Source organism: Hyla sarda, chromosome 5, assembly GCF_029499605.1.
Source record: "Hyla sarda isolate aHylSar1 chromosome 5, aHylSar1.hap1, whole genome shotgun sequence".
Lineage (NCBI taxonomy): Eukaryota > Metazoa > Chordata > Amphibia > Anura > Hylidae > Hyla > Hyla sarda.
This window is the reverse complement of record NC_079193.1, coordinates 1,945,855-1,966,486: the sequence shown is the minus strand read 5'-3', so window position 1 is coordinate 1,966,486 and position 20,632 is coordinate 1,945,855. Positions and strand designations below refer to the sequence as shown.

General features: G+C 39.7%; 1 protein-coding gene across 4 annotated transcripts in view; it reads left to right on the top strand.

The window, feature by feature from the left end:
• Window positions 1-8,635, top strand: part of WNT9A (Wnt family member 9A) — a 190,365-nt gene extending 181,730 nt beyond the window's left edge. For all 4 annotated transcript variants that reach the window (XM_056518703.1, XM_056518701.1, XM_056518702.1 and 1 more), the window contains one exon: window positions 4,892-8,635. In XM_056518703.1, coding sequence (XP_056374678.1) covers window positions 4,892-5,365 — 474 coding nt within the window. In that variant the 3' untranslated portion in view covers window positions 5,366-8,635. The remainder of the gene's footprint in view (window positions 1-4,891) is intronic.
• The last annotated feature ends 11,997 nt before the right edge of the window (window positions 8,636-20,632 follow it).

Sequence of the window (20,632 nt, the reverse complement as noted above, 5' to 3'; positions counted from 1 at the left end):
TATAATGATATAATATGAGCAGTGTATGGGGTAATCTTATTGATTGCTGTATGGCGGTATTATATGAAACACAGTATGGCGTTAGTATAGAAGCCTTGTATAATGATATAATATGAACAGTGCATGGGGTACTATTATTGAGTGTTGTATGGCGGTATTATATAGAGCACAGTATGGCGTTGTCATACCACCATAAAAGGCTTCTATAATAATGCCATTTGGTGCTCTATATAATACCGCCATACAGCACTCAGTAATAGTATTCCCAAACACTGCTAATATTATATTGTTATACAAGGCTTCTATAATAACACCATACTGTGCTCTATATAATACCGCCATACAGCACTCAATAATAGTACCCCTTACACTGCTCATATAATACCACCATACAAGGATTCTATAATATGAACAGTAAATGGGAATACTATTATTGAGTGCTGTATGGCAGTATTATATAGAGCACAGTATGGCGTTATTATAGAAGCCTTGTATAACGATATAATATGAGCAGTGTATGGGGTACTATTATTGAGTGCTGTATGGCGGTATTATATAGAGCACAGTATGGTGTTATTATAGAAGCCTTGTATAACAATATAAAATGAGCAGTGTATGGGAATACTATTATTGAGTGCTGTATGGCGGTATTATATGAACACAGTATGGTGTTATTATAGAAGCCTTGTATAACGATATAATATGAGCAGTGTATGGGAATACTATTATTGAGTGCTGTATGGCGGTATTATAGCAGCCTTGTATAGAGATATAATATGAGCAGTGTATGGGGTACTATTACTGAGTGCTGTATGGCGGTATTATATAGAGCACAGTATGGCGTTATTATAGAAGCCTTGTATAACGATATAATATGAGCGGTGTATGGGAATACTATTATTGAGTGCTGTATGGCGGTATTATAGCAGCCTTGTATAGAGATATAATATGAGCAGTGTATGGGGTACTATTACTGAGTGCTGTATGGCGGTATTATATAGAGCACAGCATGGCGTTATTATAGAAGCCTTGTATAGAGATATAATATGAGCAGTGTATGGGATACTATTACTGAGTGCTGTATGGCGGTATTATATAGAGCACAGTATGGCGTTATTATAGAAGCCTTGTATAGAGATATAATATGAGCAGTGTAGGGGGTACTATTACTGAGTGCTGTATGGCGGTATTATATAGAGCACAGTATGGCGTTATTATAGAAGCCTTGTATAACGATATAATATGAGCAGTGTATGGGAATACTATTATTGAGTGCTGTATGGCGGTATTATAGCAGCCTTGTATAGAGATATAATATGAGCAGTGTATTGGGTACTATTACTGAGTGCTGTATGGCGGTATTATATAGAGCACAGTATGGCGGTATTATAGAAGCCTTGTATTGGTGGTATTATAGGAGGACTATCTGGCGGTACTTTGTGTGGCACTGCTATTTAGGCAATTGGAGTATATCAATGAAATAATTCATGCCTCTGCTGCAGGAAAAGGTTTTGTAACGTAATATATTATTATATCTGCGACATCTGCGAGTAGAAGCCACAACCTGTATGATGTCATGGGGTGAGGAGCGGCTGCGCTGCCCTACCTGCTGACCGCATCCCATAAATCAGCTCTTTGTGTACGCAGCCGTTACGTTGCGTTGCTACCGTGTGTGATGCAGTGTTTGTGGAGGTCTCGGCTGTCACTGGCGGGAGGTGTGATTGTTGGCCCCGATTCTTCTGAAATCTTCTGTGTAACGTCAATTTTGGCCAAGTCCCAGGTGGAGCCGTCCGCCCAAGTGCCATTCTGACGCTGCGCGCAGGATTTTCACTGCTAAGTAATAAAGTAGCTGTCAATAAATATTTATTCACCTTTTCCTTGGTCTTTCAAGCGCGACTAAAGACATCCACGCCTGAGCGCCGCCCGTACCGCGCCCCACACCCCCGGTGGCCAAAACCTTCAGACTGTTACATTAATTTCCCCATTAAATGTAAAACTAATAGAAATCTTCTGCAGAATTTATAAAGAAAATTTTATAACAACAAAAAAACGACAGGAAGACAAATATCCCGCAACCATCTGCCGGCTCCGACAACGACACCGCTGGGAAGTATAATACGATATGGCACCTGAATTATACTGACATAGAATACTCACATACTACAGTGTGCCGCACAGTGTCCACATAATACTGCCGCACAGTGTCCACATAATACTGCCGCACAGTGTCCACATAATACTGCCGCACAGTGTCCACATAATACTGCCGCACAGTGTCCACATAATACTGCCGCACAGTGTCCACATAATACTGCCGCACAGGGTCCACATAATACTGCCGTGCGGTGTCCACATAATACTGCCGCGCGGTGTCCACATAATACTGCCGCACAGTGTCCACATAATACTGCCGCACAGTGTCCACATAATACTGCCGCACATTGTCCACATAATACTGCCGCACAGTGTCCACATAATACTGCCGCACAGTGTCCACATAATACTGCCGCACAGTGTCCACATAATACTGCCGCACAGTGTCCACATAATACTGCCGCACAGTGTCCACAAAATACTGCCGCACAGTGTCCACAAAATACTGCCGCACAGTGTCAACAAAATACTGCCGTACAGTGTCCACATAATACTGCCCCACAGTGTCCACATAATACTGCCGCACAGTGTCCACATAATACTGCCGCACAGTGTCCACATAATACTGCCGCACAGTGTCCACATAATACTACCCCACAGTGTCCACATAATACTGCCGCACAGTGTCCACATAATACTGCCCCACAGTGTCCACATAATACTGCCGCACAGTGTCCACATAATACTGCCGCACAGTGTCCCCATAATACTGCCGCACAGTGTCCACATAATACTGCCGCACAGTGTCCACATAATACTGCCGCACAGTGTCCACATAATACTGCCAAACGATGTCCTCATATTACTGAAGAGTCCACATATTACTGCTGTATGGTGCCCTTATGATATTACCTTACAGTGCTCACATAATACTGCATACAGTGCCTATGTAATATAACAAATGTGCCATAGAGCCCCCAAATAATACTGCCATATAGGCTCGCGTATTATTGCCTTGCAGTGTCTACTTAATACTGCTACTAAGTGCTCACATAGTACGTCATACAGCGCTCACATAATCCTCCTATACTGTTCCCACATAATACTGCTATAAGGTACCTACATAGTACTGCCATCTAGTGTCTACATAATAGTGCCATACAGTGCTCACATAATACACAAACAGTGTCATGTAGTGATATACAGGTGATGTAGGATTACCCAGTAGGCAATGTTTGGTAAATTTGCAATTTTTCCTCCTCTTAAAATTCAGTTCTCTGCAGAGTTTAGATGTCACCGGTTGTCTGCAGTGTCTTCTGCTTAGCACAGCACCAAACACTGATAACCCCACAACCAGTCATGTGACAATTACCGATCCCGACTGCAGATAACCCAGCACTGGTCATGTGACACTCACCGATCCTGACTGCAGATAACCCAGCACTGGTCATGTGACACTCACCGATCCCGACTGCAGATAACCCAGCACTGGTCATGTGACACTCACTGATCCCGACTGCAGATAACCCATCATTGGTCATGTGACACTCACCGATCCCGACTGCAGATAACCCAGCACTGGTCATGTGACACTCACTGATCCCGACTGCAGATAACCCATCATTGGTCATGTGACACTCACCGATCCTGACTGCAGATAACCCAGCACTGGTCATGTGACACTCACTGATCCCGACTGCAGATAACCCATCATTGGTCATGTGACACTCACCGATCCTGACTGCAGATAACCCAGCACTGGTCATGTGACACTCACCGACTCCTACTTGTATTATTAATCTTTAGTCGTCCTTTTTCACCTAGATCAATTCACAACACTTTTGACCGCAGATTTCTAGAGCCCCAGAACTATAGATGTGAGGACCGCCGCCTGACCTATGATGTGAAAGAGTTAATTAAGGCGGAATCCCCTTTAGGTGACTTTGTTATGAATGAGAAGGTTTTTCTGTGTTTTTAATTCTTTTTTGGTAATTTTTTTTGTCTGATGTTTTATGTTCGCAAACAATGATAAATGGAGTCATCTGGGAACAAGGGGGCAGGTGAAGTGAAACCAGAGACCGGGGACTAGGACAACTTTCCATGAAGTCAAAAAATTCCTGGAAACTGTTCTTGGTTAACTCTGCCGCTCCATCTGCCGGCTCTCATTTACTTCATCCCCAGAAATAATTACAGGTTACAGGATAGAAGGTGATGGGGACAGTCCGGCGGGAGGGTTGTGGGAGGTTGTGGGGGAGTGTCACCTGGCTGCATAGAATTTTCCCAGAGAACAACTCTCCTCTTTATTTAAAGGGGTATTCCAGATTTTTATATCTTATCCCCTATCCAAAGGATTGGGGATAAGATGTATGATCACAGGGGTCCTGCCGCTGGGGACCACCGCAATCTCGGTGCAGCCCCCGGCATTCTGTGTCAGGCGCTGCCTCCAAGATGAGGACGTCACGGCCACGGCCCCTAGTGACGTCACACCATGCCCCCTCCATTCATGTCTATGGTAGGGGGCTTGATGGCCGTCACTTCCCCTCCCCTAGACATGAATGGAAGGGGTGTGGTGTGATGTCACTAGGGGGCGTGGCCATGACATCACAGAATGCACAGAGATCGCGGGGGTCCCCAGCGGCGGCAGCCTTATGATCATACATCTTATCCCATATCCTTTGGATAGCGGATAAGATGTATAAAGCTGGAATACCCATTTAAGCGATGGAACCACTAAAGAACCTTCATTTTATTATATGATATTTTAATTTCAGAATTTAACTGGTTTCTTTCATTTCAGGTCATAAAAGCCGGAGTGAAGACCACGTGTAAATGTCACGGAGTGTCTGGATCCTGCACAGTCCGCACTTGTTGGAGACAACTCTCTCCTTTTCATGAAATCGGAAAACAGCTGAAACAAAAATACGAGACTTCTCTCAAAGTGGGGAGCACCACCAACGAAGCTACGGGGGAAGGGGACATTTCTCCAGCCAAAAAACCTGTATCCGGTCACACCGACCACATCCCAAGGACTACAGACCTCATTTACATTGACGATTCACCCAACTTTTGCCTAATGAGCAGATATTCTCCCGGAACCTTCGGGAGGAGATGTTACAAAGACAAAAACTGTGAAAGTATTTGCTGCGGCCGTGGACATAATACCCAAAGTAAGGTGGTGACCAGGCCTTGCCAGTGTCAGGTGCGCTGGTGCTGCTATGTGGAGTGCAAACAGTGTACTCAGAGAGAGGAGGTGTACACCTGCAAAGACTAGCTGGCCCCAGTTGGCCATCGATATTCCACGACATTATCATGACATATGGAAGCAAACAGGGTTTGAGTGACGTTCTTATTGGATGGAGAGCTCTATGTGACATAAGCACTTTGTAGGGTTCACCGTGACCCAACTGTGTTGTTGATGTTCTGGGTTTGTGAAGGGTGAAGAGTCATGGATCATGGCAGAGCACTTGGGTAGCTAGAGGACATTCCAATGCCATCGGTTCACACAGCCCTCATCTCCTGATACTCTCGGTTCTCTCCAACCTCCGTAAACACTTAGGCTTTAGGATGCCCATTTGGTGACCCTGGATCCTCGACCGGAGACAACTCCATGAATTCAGATGATTGAGAAGGGAACAATTCTGTCATGCAGTTTAGCTTGTGATGTTTGTTGTTCTTTGCTTCTGTCCTCCCTAAAGATGTAAGTCGCTGGTGTCCTCACGGTTCCGCCGTAGGACACTTGGGTCTTAGTCAACGCGAAACCCCAAATATCAACTCTGATCTAGAACCAACGCTGCAAAATGGAACTGATGCTAGAATGAGATCGGTTCCATCACTGATGAGTGAAGATCTAGTTAGATCGAGTAATAGGTTGTCTTTAGACTACGGCATCGGCAAAACCCACGATGCCTTTTTTTAGCACTATCACTGTCTTAAAAACCACTAGAAGTTTATTTTTCATTGTATAAATATATAAATATATAGACTTATATTTTGCTTTTTTTCCTTGATTAAACTAACCCTGTGGAGGTTACCTGAAGAGTTGGGAAAATACCTACCCCCACCCCTGATCCAGATTACATTGTAATATTGGTTTAATCCGGAGAGTCACTTAGTCTCCCTCTTCTTATGACTTCATTCCACTTACTGTAATACTCAGAGCAATAAAACCTTAGATACTGTATAATGCTCTAAAACCACTATATTAAGGACTATGGGGCACTCGTTGGATGTGCCAGCTACACAAATCTCGGAGTACCGTTTGCCAAACCACACAAGACAGGAACGCTCCCCGCACCTCTGCTAAGCTGTGAAGTAGACAGATCTTTTCTATTAAAGAGACCAGCTTAATGAATGTTGCCTGGAAATCTCTTCTGTATGAATGACAAAGCTCCTCGGGTAGATCCTAAATATAGACTCAGTGCAGGACAATCCTCTGTGGTGTCATTTAGGGGTCCAACTTCCCCATCGGTGGGGCCTCACAAGTCTTCGTTCTGCCAACAAAACATTTTAGTAGTAAATAATGAAAAATGAGACAATGCCAGAGAATAGCATCACCAACCATTCATGAGACGGACAGACTTTAGGTTGTTCGTTTTTAACTCATTCATTGCCATCATATTATCCAATAGCTCACCATTGGCTATGTTACTTAAGGTGCCCATACACATTAGAATAAAGTTGTCTTGATTCTCCCGTGACATCTGCCATTAGATTTCATTATACCCCACTGGAGATAAACCACTGCCAGATGAGCTAAAGGAAACAGAGGAGTCTTCTGAGGGTCAGAGGATTCTACCATGGAAGCAAAAGGAGTCTACTGAGGGGTCAGAAGAATATACTGAGGGTCAGAGGATTCTACTAAGGGGGAAAAGTAGTCTGTTGAGGGACAGAAGAGTCTACTTAGGAGAGAGAGATTTCTACCAAGGGGGCAAAGAATTCTATTGAGAGGGCGGAAGAGTTGGAAGGGGACAGAGGATTCTGCTAGGAGGACTGCAGGGAATAGAATTTGTCCAAGGTACAGATGTATCTGTAGGGCTCAAAGAATTCTAGGTGGAGGAGCAATATGGAAGGGACCAAAGAGTCTGGTGGGGATGCGGGGTTAGAGGGGGACAAAGTCATCTGGCAGAAATTGTTGAGTCTGGGAACGACCGAGTACAAAGGAGTTTATAGCGGACAGAATCTACAATAGAAAAGGATGTCTGGATCGGTACAGGGGAGTCTAACGGTGGACGGGGGAGTCTGGAAAGGACAGGAGAGTCTAGTGGTGGACAGGGGAGTCTGGAGAGGACAGGAGAGTCTAGTGGTGGACAGGGGAGTCTGGAAAGAACAGAGGAGTCTGGAGTGGACAGGGGAGTCTAATGGTGGACAGGGGAGTCTGGAGAGGACAGGAGAGTCTAGTGGTGGACAGGGGAGTCTGGAGAGAACAGAGGAGTCTGGAGTGGACAGGGGAGTCTAATGGTGGACAGGGGAGTCTAGAGAGGACAGGGGAGTCTACTGGTGGACATGGGAGTCTGGAAAGAACAGAGGAGTCCGGAGTGGACAGGGGAGTCTAATGGTGGACAGGGGAGTCTGGAGTGGACAGGGGAGTCTGGCAGCAGTTTATTCCCCTCATCACATTGAGTATTTGGCTGACAGCTATTTAAGGTGAATGGACACCTTTGGTCAATGTTGGCCAAGCAGATTAGTCAGTATTGTGCAGGAGAGATGGTCAGTGTTTCATAGACAAATAAAAGATAGACCTTCTGTGTTCTTATTCAACTGCTCCTAATAATGGAGTTTGCATCAAGTTAGGCCAGAAAATTATCCAGCAAAAACAGAAAAATCTTAAAAACCCAAATGTTCCAGAAAAGACTCCAGAGACCTACCGGCGAGAGAGTCAATGAAGAGAGTACTTATAAACTCTGACCCCCAGTACCTCGTTATACACCATCATGTTACTTTTATAACTATAAATAGTTGTCCCGAGGACCATAAGCCCCATATAAGCACCGATACCCATCTCTTCCCCCCAAAGGATAAGCTTTTCCACAGCAACACCCCAAATCTGGTTAAACCTGCACGTTACATTTCTTTTAGACTATAGCTGGCTTCTGACTACATGGACTCCAAAGCATCGACCAAATCCATAGCTATAAAAAAATAAATAAAAAAAAGTCATATAAAGATATATAGCAATTATCTGGAACTGTATTCAGTGTGAATATACGTATATTATATTATATATAAGAACATTTATTTATTCTAAAGCATTTTTGAAGGACCTTACTATGGTTTCATTGTGGTATTACATCCAGTTATTCGCAGTCACAGACGCTTTTATAACCTTTTTATCCTTTTCTAATTAGAGATATTTTTGAGTAGACACAGATTTTGTGCCTTCAGTACGGAAGAAACACGTCGCGGTGGCTGAATCAGATACACTAAGCTTGCACATCCTTTTTTTTTATTTCATTTTTTTTTTATCAGATATGTTTTGAATATTCCCAAGAAATGCAAAAAAAAATTAAAACAATTAAAAGCAAAAAAAAAATAAAATAAATAATTAATAAAAATGCGTGTTAGTGCAGGAGAGGATGAATGAACTACTGAGCGGACAAAGCTCCTCTGAGTGTAGTATTACACGCACTGAAGCCTAGAAGCTTTCTGTATTTAAAGTGTATTTATGACAATGTGGATTTATGGCTTTTCCTGTTATATATTGTACATAGTTGGGTTTATTTTTCTGTGGTATCACGATATTTAAAACAAAAAAGAAAAAAAAAATGAAAATGGAGAAAAAAAAGCGACGTTACATGTATGACCAATGGTACTCACTCTTTGGTATTTGGATTTTTAATTTTCCGGAGGGCCGGTGGTTTATAAACAGAGACCCAATCAGATCTTGGTGATATAAGTTCCTAAGATACCACAACATTAACATTCAGTAGAAGGAATGAAATATAGTCAAGTTAAAAAAATTGTTACATTTTTAAATTCATTTTCTTAAACTTTTCTTCAAATAAAGTTTTACCGTAATTACATTTTTAAATAAAATTTTTTTTTAAATGTCTAATTAAAATAATTATTTTAATTAATTATCTTTCCAAGACACTTCCACTAAATTTATAAAGTTGACCTTTATTCTGTTCAATTAGAAAGTATAATTTTATACCAGATTTTATTCATGTAAGCCTGGTATTAAAGGGGTACTCCAGTGAAAACCTCTCTTCTTTTAAATCAACTGGTGGCAGAAAGTTAAACATATTTGTAAATTACTCCGATAAAAAAAATCTTAATCCTTCCAGTACTTATTAGCTGCTGAATGCTACAGAGGAAATGCCTTTCTTTTTGGAACACTGATGACATCACGAGCACAGTGCTCTCTGCTGACATCTCTGTCCATTTTAGCAACCGTGCATAGCAGATGTATGCTAAGGGCAGCATGGTGGCTCAGTGGTTAGCACTGCTGCCTTGCAGTGCTGGGGCCTTGGGTTCAAATTCCACTAAGGACAACAATAAATAAATAAAGACTTACTATTATAATAATGTCAGCAGAGAGCACTGTGCTCGTGATGTCATCAGAGAGCATTCCAAAAAGAAAATAATTTCCTCTCTAGTATTCAGCAGCTAATAAGTACAGGAAGGATTAAGATTTTTTAATAGAAGTAATTTACAAATCTGTTTAACTTTCCGGAGCCAGTTGATTTAAAAGAAAAAAGGTTTTCACCGGAGTACCCCTTTAATAAGGTTGCACCCGTTCATGCTAAAGGAGAATAAGACGTTGCCAAAATGACCATAGACGACATTGTATTCTGCTAGGGACAGAATTTTTTTTTATTTAATATTTTAGTGGAAATGTTATAATTTTTTGGTCGTTCCAGAAAAAAAGTTGTTCTATCACCTAACCTGAAATATGTAATATTTTGGTTAATTATCTTTTCAAGTCTTTTCAACTGAATTTGAAGTTGACATTTTATCTGTTTAATTGGAAACTTCCTAAGACAGAAACATTTTATATCACATTCTATTCATGTCAACTTGATATTAAAGGACCCGTTCATGACCATAGACGACAACCATATTCTGTCAGGGGCAGAATTTGTTAAAATTCTATTTTTGATGGAAATTTTTTAATTTCCTGGTTGTTCAAAAAAAAAAAAAAAAAAAGTAGTACTATTAGCCACTAAACTGTAAAGAAATATTTTACAATAAAAATGTTTTTACCTTTATCGGCCTGCCCTCCTTAAGTCCACCCTTTGTCTTGGTTGACCCTGTTGAGTACCATTGAGTATCACACATGCCATAGACATCTCAGTTCAGGAAGAACCTTTTGTGTGAATTCCCGTTTGTTGATGCGCCTTGACCCAGAAGTTCCCCATTAATGTTGGTGGGGTAAGGGGCTAAGGGGCTCGTTCTGTCGCTGAATCGGTGAAACCAGTTTTTTTTTGTTTTGTTTTTTTGCATATGCAAACCAGTGTCTGATGTTTCTAATGTCTCTACAAACGTGTATAGGTTCTATTTTTCAATTAATTTAATAAATCACTAATGAACAATCAAACAAAATGTTTTTGTTAATTTGGCTGATACATAAATTTGTTTGTTATAGTTGAATTTTTTTAAAAAGCCGGTCCTGGAGTACATTTAATTTAAATAGAAATGTATGTACGATACAAATTCAGCCAAAAATGGGAATGGTTTTTTTATTCTTATTTATTTTTCCCCCAAAATTATTTTTTGCATACTAAGAAATTCAGAGAATATCTAATTTTTGTACAAAGAGTTTCACCGTGGTGCCTTACGTTTTTTTATACTCTGTTTCAGAAATGTAGATTAAAGGGTCTTTCCTATACGATATCATGTGTTTCCCATATGAAATGCAATGTAAACCTTAGTAATTATTCTAATCCCTCTACATTACGGGGGCTTAAACCATATTGTTTATCTAGATCTCGCTGTCCTCTCGGCCATTTTACTTACCCCCCCCGGTCAGGCGCAGAGAAACTTCAGGTCAAGAATACAGTGTTACATAAATCAGAGCTTTTCCCAAATCCCCATTTCCTGCTTAAGTAAAATTACACATTTATGCAAAATGTTATTGTGTCAGAAACAAAAATTCCCTGGAGTTCTTGTAAATTCGGAAATATTTTGATACAAGTGAGCGACGGCTGCATCTGCACAGCTGCGCCGAGAGCTGGATGTAAGAAATGTTTATTTTGTGTATTATACTGTAACATACAGATTTTCTCTTCTCCTTGGATTCCCATAGACAGTGAACAAAACAGGGAAATATTAAAATGCTGAGATTTATGTTGACATATAAACTTTTCCAAAACTCAAAAAAAAAAAAAAATAATAATAATAATAATAATAATAATAAAAAAAAAAAATTGGGACATGGTGATGGACTCCACATTACATTTGAGAATTGAGAATCTCAGCAGAATATTCAACCTTTTTGTAAATACGTTTTTATCTGACTTTGTGAACTTACTTTTCCATTAAAACAGTTAAGAAAAACGACATAACGCTAGTAAAAAAAACAAAAAAAAAACAAGCAATAAAAATAAGACGCCACATATAGAAAGACACAGATATTTATTTTATTATTTATTATTTTTCATCTCTTTTGTATTTAATATTTCCTTGTTTTATTCAGAAAACTCTTCTAGACTATTTTCTGAAATATAAAAAAAAAAAAGTAAAAACGGATCTTAAAATGTATAGAAAAAATTGTACAGACAATTATTACGAGGGCCGTGGAAAAATATTGTGTAATAAAAACAAAATCTTTTTAAACTGCACTTAAACTCTGTCATGAGGCGAAATTAATAAATATAAAAGAGCAGAACACTTGTAAAGGTTGTGTTACTCTATATAAAGTGTTGGATACAAACCTGACAAAATGTTGCATTTTAAAACAAATTAAAAGCTAAACATTTTCCCCAAATTTTGTACAATTCAACCAGTAACTTAATAAAATCTGAATAGGGAGTTTCCTTGATAAATTTGCACTTAAATTCAGTATTACTTATATATAATTTGTGTATCTTTTTGGTAAAAACTAAAACAAAAAAATAGATACTATTAGTTATTAGCTCAAGATTTGTGGACTCCTTACACCACTTTTTTGTGTGGTCACAGTGTGCGGTACTACATGTCTCCGTGTCCCAGAACTGCAATGGTATCTACTTGCCTGACATATTTTAGGAACCGTGATGGGTGCAACATTTATGCCAACAATTGCCATTCTCTCATTGATAACAATTTAGATTGCGAGATTTGTTTTTGCACTTAGGAGATTGTTCATGTGCAGAATAGACATGGCGGGAGAATCAGATGATGATATAGAGATTTTTTTTGTACATTTTTTTTCTAATGTCTTTTGGGAGAATCGATAATTTATCTCTACCTCATGTGTACAGCTTGTAGGGTTCAATCTGATTCTGAGTGGCTGTTGAGAATGTATTTAACTTATTTAACATCTTTGTATAACAAAAGCAAACGAAAAATAAAACAATGAATGTATTTTAAATTGTCATTGAGCGATGTGTTCTCTTTTTTTTCTCTTCTCACTAACATTTTGGGGTCCTGGGGTTGCTACATGAAGAAAAATCCTTCTAAATTTTAAGTTACCCTGGACAAACCTTTTAGGAATCGGCAGATACCACCCAGAGAAGCTACAACCAGACATAAGTTTTGCCAGCAGCGCCCTCTGCAGGTGAAATTTAGTATTACATGCCATCCATTTAGTTAAAGGTATCTTATATAGCACATGGTGCAAGCTCCTTTTTGTGAACCTCTCTTGATAATACAGGGGACCCCAAGTAGGACATTATAAGCCCTATCAGAGGATATGAAATGGTATGGTCCTAACAACAATCCCTCCAGACCTTGATATTTATGTTTAGAATGCAGGGGGGGGGGGCTAGCCCAGAGATTAGGGGGGTCCCAGGGAGGACCCCCTGCGATCAGACTTTTCCCCTATCCAAAGAATAAGATGTCTAGGGGTGAAATACCCCTTTAAAGCACAAGTCAAGGAACCTACAGATAAATCATCAATCTGTGTAGGTAAAAATGACCACCAGACCCAGGGATTTGCAATAAATGTTAAATGTCTACAAGATAAGACAAGTGAGATACATTCCATACAGCAAATGTGTATAGGTAAACAGAGAAACTGAAATGACCAATAAACAATAGTTATTAATCAACTGGAAAACTGTGATATAATAAACAAATATAAATAAATAAATAAGAATATAACTACTATTTTAGGGCGTATTGACTCTGTCCCTACACATGGGGGTACATCAGCAGGAAAAACACTAAGAGACAAAAAAGAAAAACTAGGGGTGCACCTTGAAAAAATAGAAAAAGTATATCTAAAATATAAATGGTGGTAGAAAAAATATGAAAGACACTCACCTATAAAAAAAAAAAAAAAAAAACACTCACTTTCCTTTATTTCACATTAATTCAAAATGGCTGACCGGACAACAGAATGCATCAGCCGAAGGTGAGCGAAATGGAACGGTTTTATAGCTTAGTGCCTTTGATATTTTTTCGACCACCATTTAGAACTACTATATTACTGCCTCCTATATACAAGAATAAAACTACTACTATAATACTGCTCCAATATACAAGACTATAACTACTATAATACTGTCTCCTATATACAAGAATATAACTACTATAATACTGCTCCTATATACAAGAATATATCTACTATAATACTGCTTCTATATACAAGAATATAACTACTATAATACTGCCTCCTATATACAAGAATATAACTACTATAATACTGTCTCCTATATACAAGAATATAACTACTATAATACTGCTCCTCAGTGGCGTTGCTAGGGTTGGTGTCACCCGGTGCGGTAGAAAATGGTGTCACCCCCATACCTCCCCCCCCCCTCAGTAAGTTTTTAGCCTGTTGTGACAGACACCACTGGTGTAGCGCATTGTGAGAAATTCCAGTATAATAATCAGATATACCAGTTGCCACAGAATGGGAAAGTGTTAAAGAAGTTTTCACCATTGAAATATACAGCTCCCAGAATTACTTAAAGGGGTACTCCACTGGAAAACATTTACTTTTATATCAACTGGTGCCAGAAAGTTAAACAGATTTTTAAATTACTTCTATTTAAAATCTTAATACTTACAGTACTTATAAGCTGGTGTATGCTCCACAGGAAGTTGTGTAGTTCTTTCCAGTCTGACCACAGTGCTATTTGCTGACACCTCTGTCCATGTCAGGAACTGTCCAGAGCAGGATAGGTTTGATATGGGGATTTGCTCCTACTATGGACAGTTCTTGACATGGACAGAGGTGTCAGCACAGAGCACTGTGGTCAGACAGAAAATAAATTAAAAAGGAAAATAACTTCCTGTGAATCGCTTATACAGCAGCTAATAAGTACTGGAAGGATTAAGATTTTTAAATAGAAGTAATTTACAAATCTGTTTAACTTTGTAGCACCAGCTGATTAAAAAAAAATGTTTTCCAGTAGAGTACCCCTTTGAGCAGTGGTGAGGTTATGCTGGGAGTTGTAGTTTCACTGACCTAACTGTAGAACTGACAAGTGACTACAGCTCTGATGTAGAGAGGAGAATGTACAATGGTATCAGTGACTACAGGTGACATCTTCTCTATAGTGAGGAGAATACACAATATCTGACTACAGGTGACGTCTTCTCTATAGTGAGGAGAATACACAATGATATCAGTGACTACAGGTGACGTCTTCTCTATAGTGAGGAGAATACACAATGATATCAGTGACTACAGGTGACGTCTTTTATATAGTGAGGAGAATACACAATGATATCAGTGATTACAGGTGACGTCTTCTCTATAGTGTGGAGAATACACAATGATATCAGTGATTACAGGTGACGTCTTCTCTATAGTGAGGCGAATACACAATGATATCAATGACTACAGGTGACGTCTTCTCTATAGTGAGGAGAATGTACAATGATATCAGTGACTACAGGTGACGTCTTCTCTATAGTCTTTCCTTATCTAATTTAGATGGTACATACCGCCAGGACTTGTTCCAGCTAAAACTTCTCTCTGCAGAATGTGATGCCCAGACGTCTCCTCACTATGTCAGCGCATTCTCATCCTCTATATGAAAACAATTATTATTATAAACCTGAGAGACACTGTATCTTCTAAATATAATACTACTATACTCTTTGATTATAAACCTTCCATACACTGTACCCTCTGAATATAATACTACCACACACTGTACATTCTGAATACCAACACATACTGTACCCTCTGAATATAAATCTGCCACATACTGTACCCCTGAATATAATACCGCCACACACTGTACCCACTGAATATAATACTACCACATACTGTACCCTCTGAATATAAATCTGCCACATACTGTGCCCTCTGAATATAAATCTGCCACATACTGTACCCTCTGAATATAAATCTGCCACATACTGTACCCTCTGAATATAAATCTGCCACATACTGTACCCCTGAATATAAATCTGCCACATACTGTACCCCTGAATATAAATCTGTCACATACTGTACCCCTGAATATAAATTTGCCACATATTGTACCCCTGAATATAATACCGCCACATCCTGTACCCTCTGAATATAATACTACCACCCACTGCGCCCTCTGAATATAATAATTAGAGATGAGCAAACTACAGTAAATTCAACTCGTCACAAACTTCTCGGCTCGGCAGTTGATAACTTTTCCTGCATAAATTAGTTCAGCTTTCAGGTGCTCCCGTGGGCTGGAAAAGGTGGATACAGTCCTAGGAGACTCTTTCCTAGGAATGTATCCACCTTTCCGAGCCCACCGGAGCACCTGAAGGCTGAACTAATTTACGCAGGATAAGTCATCAACTGCCGAGCCGAGAAGTTTGTGACGAATCGAATTTACTGCAAGTTCGCTCATCTCTAATAATACTACCACAAACTGCGCCCTCTGAATATAACGTTGCCATACAGTGCACCCTCTGAATATAATACCACAACCGCAGTAACACCCCTCAACATCCGTTAGCTGATGCTATTACCACGGGAGGGGGGTATTGGTGGTGTTGCTAGTGGATGATGGGGGTGCTACTACTCAGGGGGTGTTGCTGGAGGATGATGAGGGTGCTACTAGCCATCCCCCCTGGCAGTATCATCCCCATCATCCATCGGCAGGATCATCCTCCTGGCAGGAGCACCGCCATCATCCACCATCAGGATCTGCTGATGGAGGTGCTGCTGGGGGGGGGGGTGTTGCTGGTGGATGATGAGGGTGCTACTGCCAGGGGGGGGGAGCATTAGGTAGGCAGCAGTTCCCCCACATTAGGTAGGTCGCAGTTTCCCCACATTAGGTAGCATCTATTCCCCACATTAGGCAGCATAGATTCCCCACATTTGGTACCAGTTCCCCCACATTAGGTAGGTACCAGTTACCCTACATTAGGTAACAATTTCCCCACATTGGGTAGCACAGATTCCCCACATTAGGTAGCACAGATTCCCCACATTAGGTAGCACAGATTCCCCACATTAGGTAGCACAGATTCCCCACATAAGGTAGCATACACTCCCCACACTTGGTAGTAGTTTCCCCACATTAGGCCGCAGGTTCCCCACAATAGATTGCTGGTTATACCCCCCCCACACACACACACACACACACAAAAAAAAACACATACAACACAGAGAGACTCACACACAAATACACACACACAGTCAGAGAGACACACACTCACAGTCACACACACATGCACACAGTCACACACACACACACACAGAGTCACACAGTCACACACACACAGAGTCTCATACACACACAGAGTCTCACACACACAAACATAGATAGAGACAGACACACACACTCACCCATCCAGCGCAGCGCTCCTTCTCACCGGGCGCCGTGCGAGTGACGTAACTGACGTCCTCCTGCGCGGCCATACGGTGTGACGTCAGGCCGGCGCAGACGTGGGAGCGGAGGCCGGGCACAATGCTGGTGAAGGTGAGGGGGTGTGTGATGATGGACGGGCGCACAGTGCAGGAGAAAGAGGGGGGTTGCTGATGGACGGGCACACACAGCGCGGGGGGGGGGGGGTTGTGCTGACGGATGGGAGGCCGGTCGGGCACCGATGGGGGAGGTAGTGTCTGTGTAGCTGGGGGGGGTGCGGCTACGGAGCGTCTTGGTGTCACCCCATTAGGTTGGTGTCACCCGGTGCGGGCCGCACCCCCCGCACCCGGGTCGCAACGCCACTGCTGCTCCTATATACAAGAATATAACTACTATAATACTGCTCCTATATACAAGAATATATCTACTATAATACTGCTCCTATATACAAGAATATAACTACTATAATACTGCTCCTGTATACAAGAATATATCTACTATAATACTGCTCCTATATACAAGAATATAACTACTATAATACTGCTCCTATATACAAGAATATATCTACTATAATACTGCTCCTATATACAAGAATATAACTACTATGATACTGCTCCTATATACAAGAATATAACTACTATAATACTGCTCCTATATACAAGAATATAACTACTATAATACTGCTCCTATATACAAGAATATAACTACTATAATACTGCCTCCTATATACAAGAATATAACTACTATAATACTGCCCCCTATATACAAGAATATAACTACTATAATACTGCTCCTATATACAAGAATATCACTACTATAATACTGCCCCCTATATACAAGAATATAACTACTATAATACTGCTCCTATATACAAGAATATAACTACTATAATACTGTCTCCTATATACAAGAATATAACTACTATAATACTGCTCCCTATATACAAGAATATAACTACTATAATACTGTTCCTATATACAAGAATATAACTACTATAATACTGCTCCTATATACAAGAATATAACTACTATAATACTGCCTCCTATATACAAGAATATAACTACTATAATACTGCTCCTATATACAAGAATATAACTACTATAATACTGCTCCTATATACAAGAATATAACTACTATAATACTGTCTCCTATATACAAGAATATAACTACTATAATACTGTTCCTATATACAAGAATATAACTACTATAATACTGCTCCTATATACAAGAATATAACTACTATAATACTGCTCCTATATACAAGAATATAACTACTATAATACTGCTCCTATATACAAGAATATAACTACTATAATACTGCTCCTATATACAAGAATATAACTACTATAATACTGCCTCCTATATACAAGAATATATAACTACTATAATACTGCTCCTATATACAAGAATATAACTACTATAATACTACTCCTATATACAAGAATATAACTATTATAATACTGCACCTATATACAAGAATATAACTACTATAATACTGCTCCTATATACAAGAATATAACTACTATAATACTGCACCTATATACAAGAATATAACTACTATAATACTGCTCCTATATACAAGAATATAACTACTATAATACTGCTCCTATATACAAGAATATAACTATTATAATACTGCACCTATATACAAGAATATAACTACTATAATACTGCTCCTATATACAAGAATATAACTACTATAATACTGCACCTATATACAAGAATATAACTACTATAATACTGCCTCCTATATACAAGAATATAACTAATATAATACTGCTCCTATATACAGGAATATAACTACTATAATACTGCTCCTATATACAAGAATATAACTACTATAATACTGCCTCCTATATACAGGAATATAACTACTATAATACTGCTCCTATATACAAGAATATAACTACTATAATACTGCCTCCTATATACAAGAATATAACTACTATAATACTGCTCCTATATACAAGAATATATCTACTATAATACTGCCTCCTATATACAAGAATATAACTACTATAATACTGCTCCTATATACAAGAATATAACTACTATAATACTGCCTCCTATATACAAGAATATAACTACTATAATACTGCTCCTATATACAAGAATATAACTACTATAATACTGCTCCTATATACAAGAATATAACTACTATAATACTGCCTTCTATATACAAGAATAAAACTACTACTATAATACTGCTCCAATATACAAGACTATAACTACTATAATACTGCCTCCTATATACAAGAATATAACTACTATAATACTGTTCCTATATACAAGAATATAACTACTATAATACTGCTCTTATATACAAGAATATAACTGCTATAATACTGCTCCTATATACAAGAATATAACTACTATAATACTGCTCCTATATACAAGAATATATCTACTATAATACTGCTCTTATATACAAGAATATAACTACTATAATACTGCCCCCTATATACATGAATATAACTACTATAATACTGCTCCTATATACAAGAATATAACTACTATAATACTGCTCCTGTATACAAGAATATAACTACTATAATACTGCCTCCTATATACAAGAATATAACTACTATAATACTGCTCCTATATACAAGAATATAACTACTATAATACTGCTCCTGTATACAAGAATATAACTACTATAATACTGCCTCCTATATACAAGAATATAACTACTATAATACTGCTCCTATATATAAGAATATAACTACTATAATACTGCTCCTATATACAAGAATATAACTACTATAATGCTGCTCCTATATACAAGAATATAACTACTATAATACTGCCCCTATATACAAGAATATAACTACTATAATACTGCTCCAATATACAAGAATATAACTACTATAATACTTTCCCTATATACAAGAATATAACTACTATAATACTGCCTCCTATATACAAGAATATAACTACTATAATACTGCTCCTATATACAAGAATGTAACTACTATAATACTGCCTCCTATATACAAGAATATACAGGGTCCAGTCCTAGGTGACAGCAGGGTCCAGTCCTAGGTGACAGCGGGGTCCAGTCCTAGGTGACAGCGGGGTCCAGTCCTAGGTGACAGCGGGGTCCAGTTCTAGGTGACAGTGGGGTCCAGTCCTAGGTGACAGCGGGTCCAGTCCTAGGTGACAGCGGGGTCCAGTCCTTGGTGACAGCGGGGTCCAGTCCTTGGTGACAGCGGGTCCAGTCCTAGATGACAGCGGTGTCCAGTCCTAGGAGACAGCAGGGTCCAGTCCTAGATGACAGCGGGGTCCAGTCCTAGGTGACAGCGGGGTCTAGTTCTAGAAGACAGCGGGGTCCAGTCCTAGGTGACAGCGGGGTCTAGTTGTAGATGACAGCGGGGTCCAGTCCTAGATGACAGCGGGGTCCAGTCCTAGGTGACAGAGGGGTCCAGTCCTAGGTGACAGTGGGGTCCAGTCCTAGGTGACAGCGGGGTCCAGTCCTAGGTGACAGCGGGTCCAGTCCTAGGTGACAGCGGGGTCCAGTCCTAGGTGACAGCGGGGTCCAGTCCTAGAAGACAGCGGGGTCCAGTTCTAGGTGACAGCGGGGTCCAGTCCTAGGTGACAGCGGGTCCAGTCCTAGGTGACAGCGGGGTCCGGTCCTAGGTGACAGC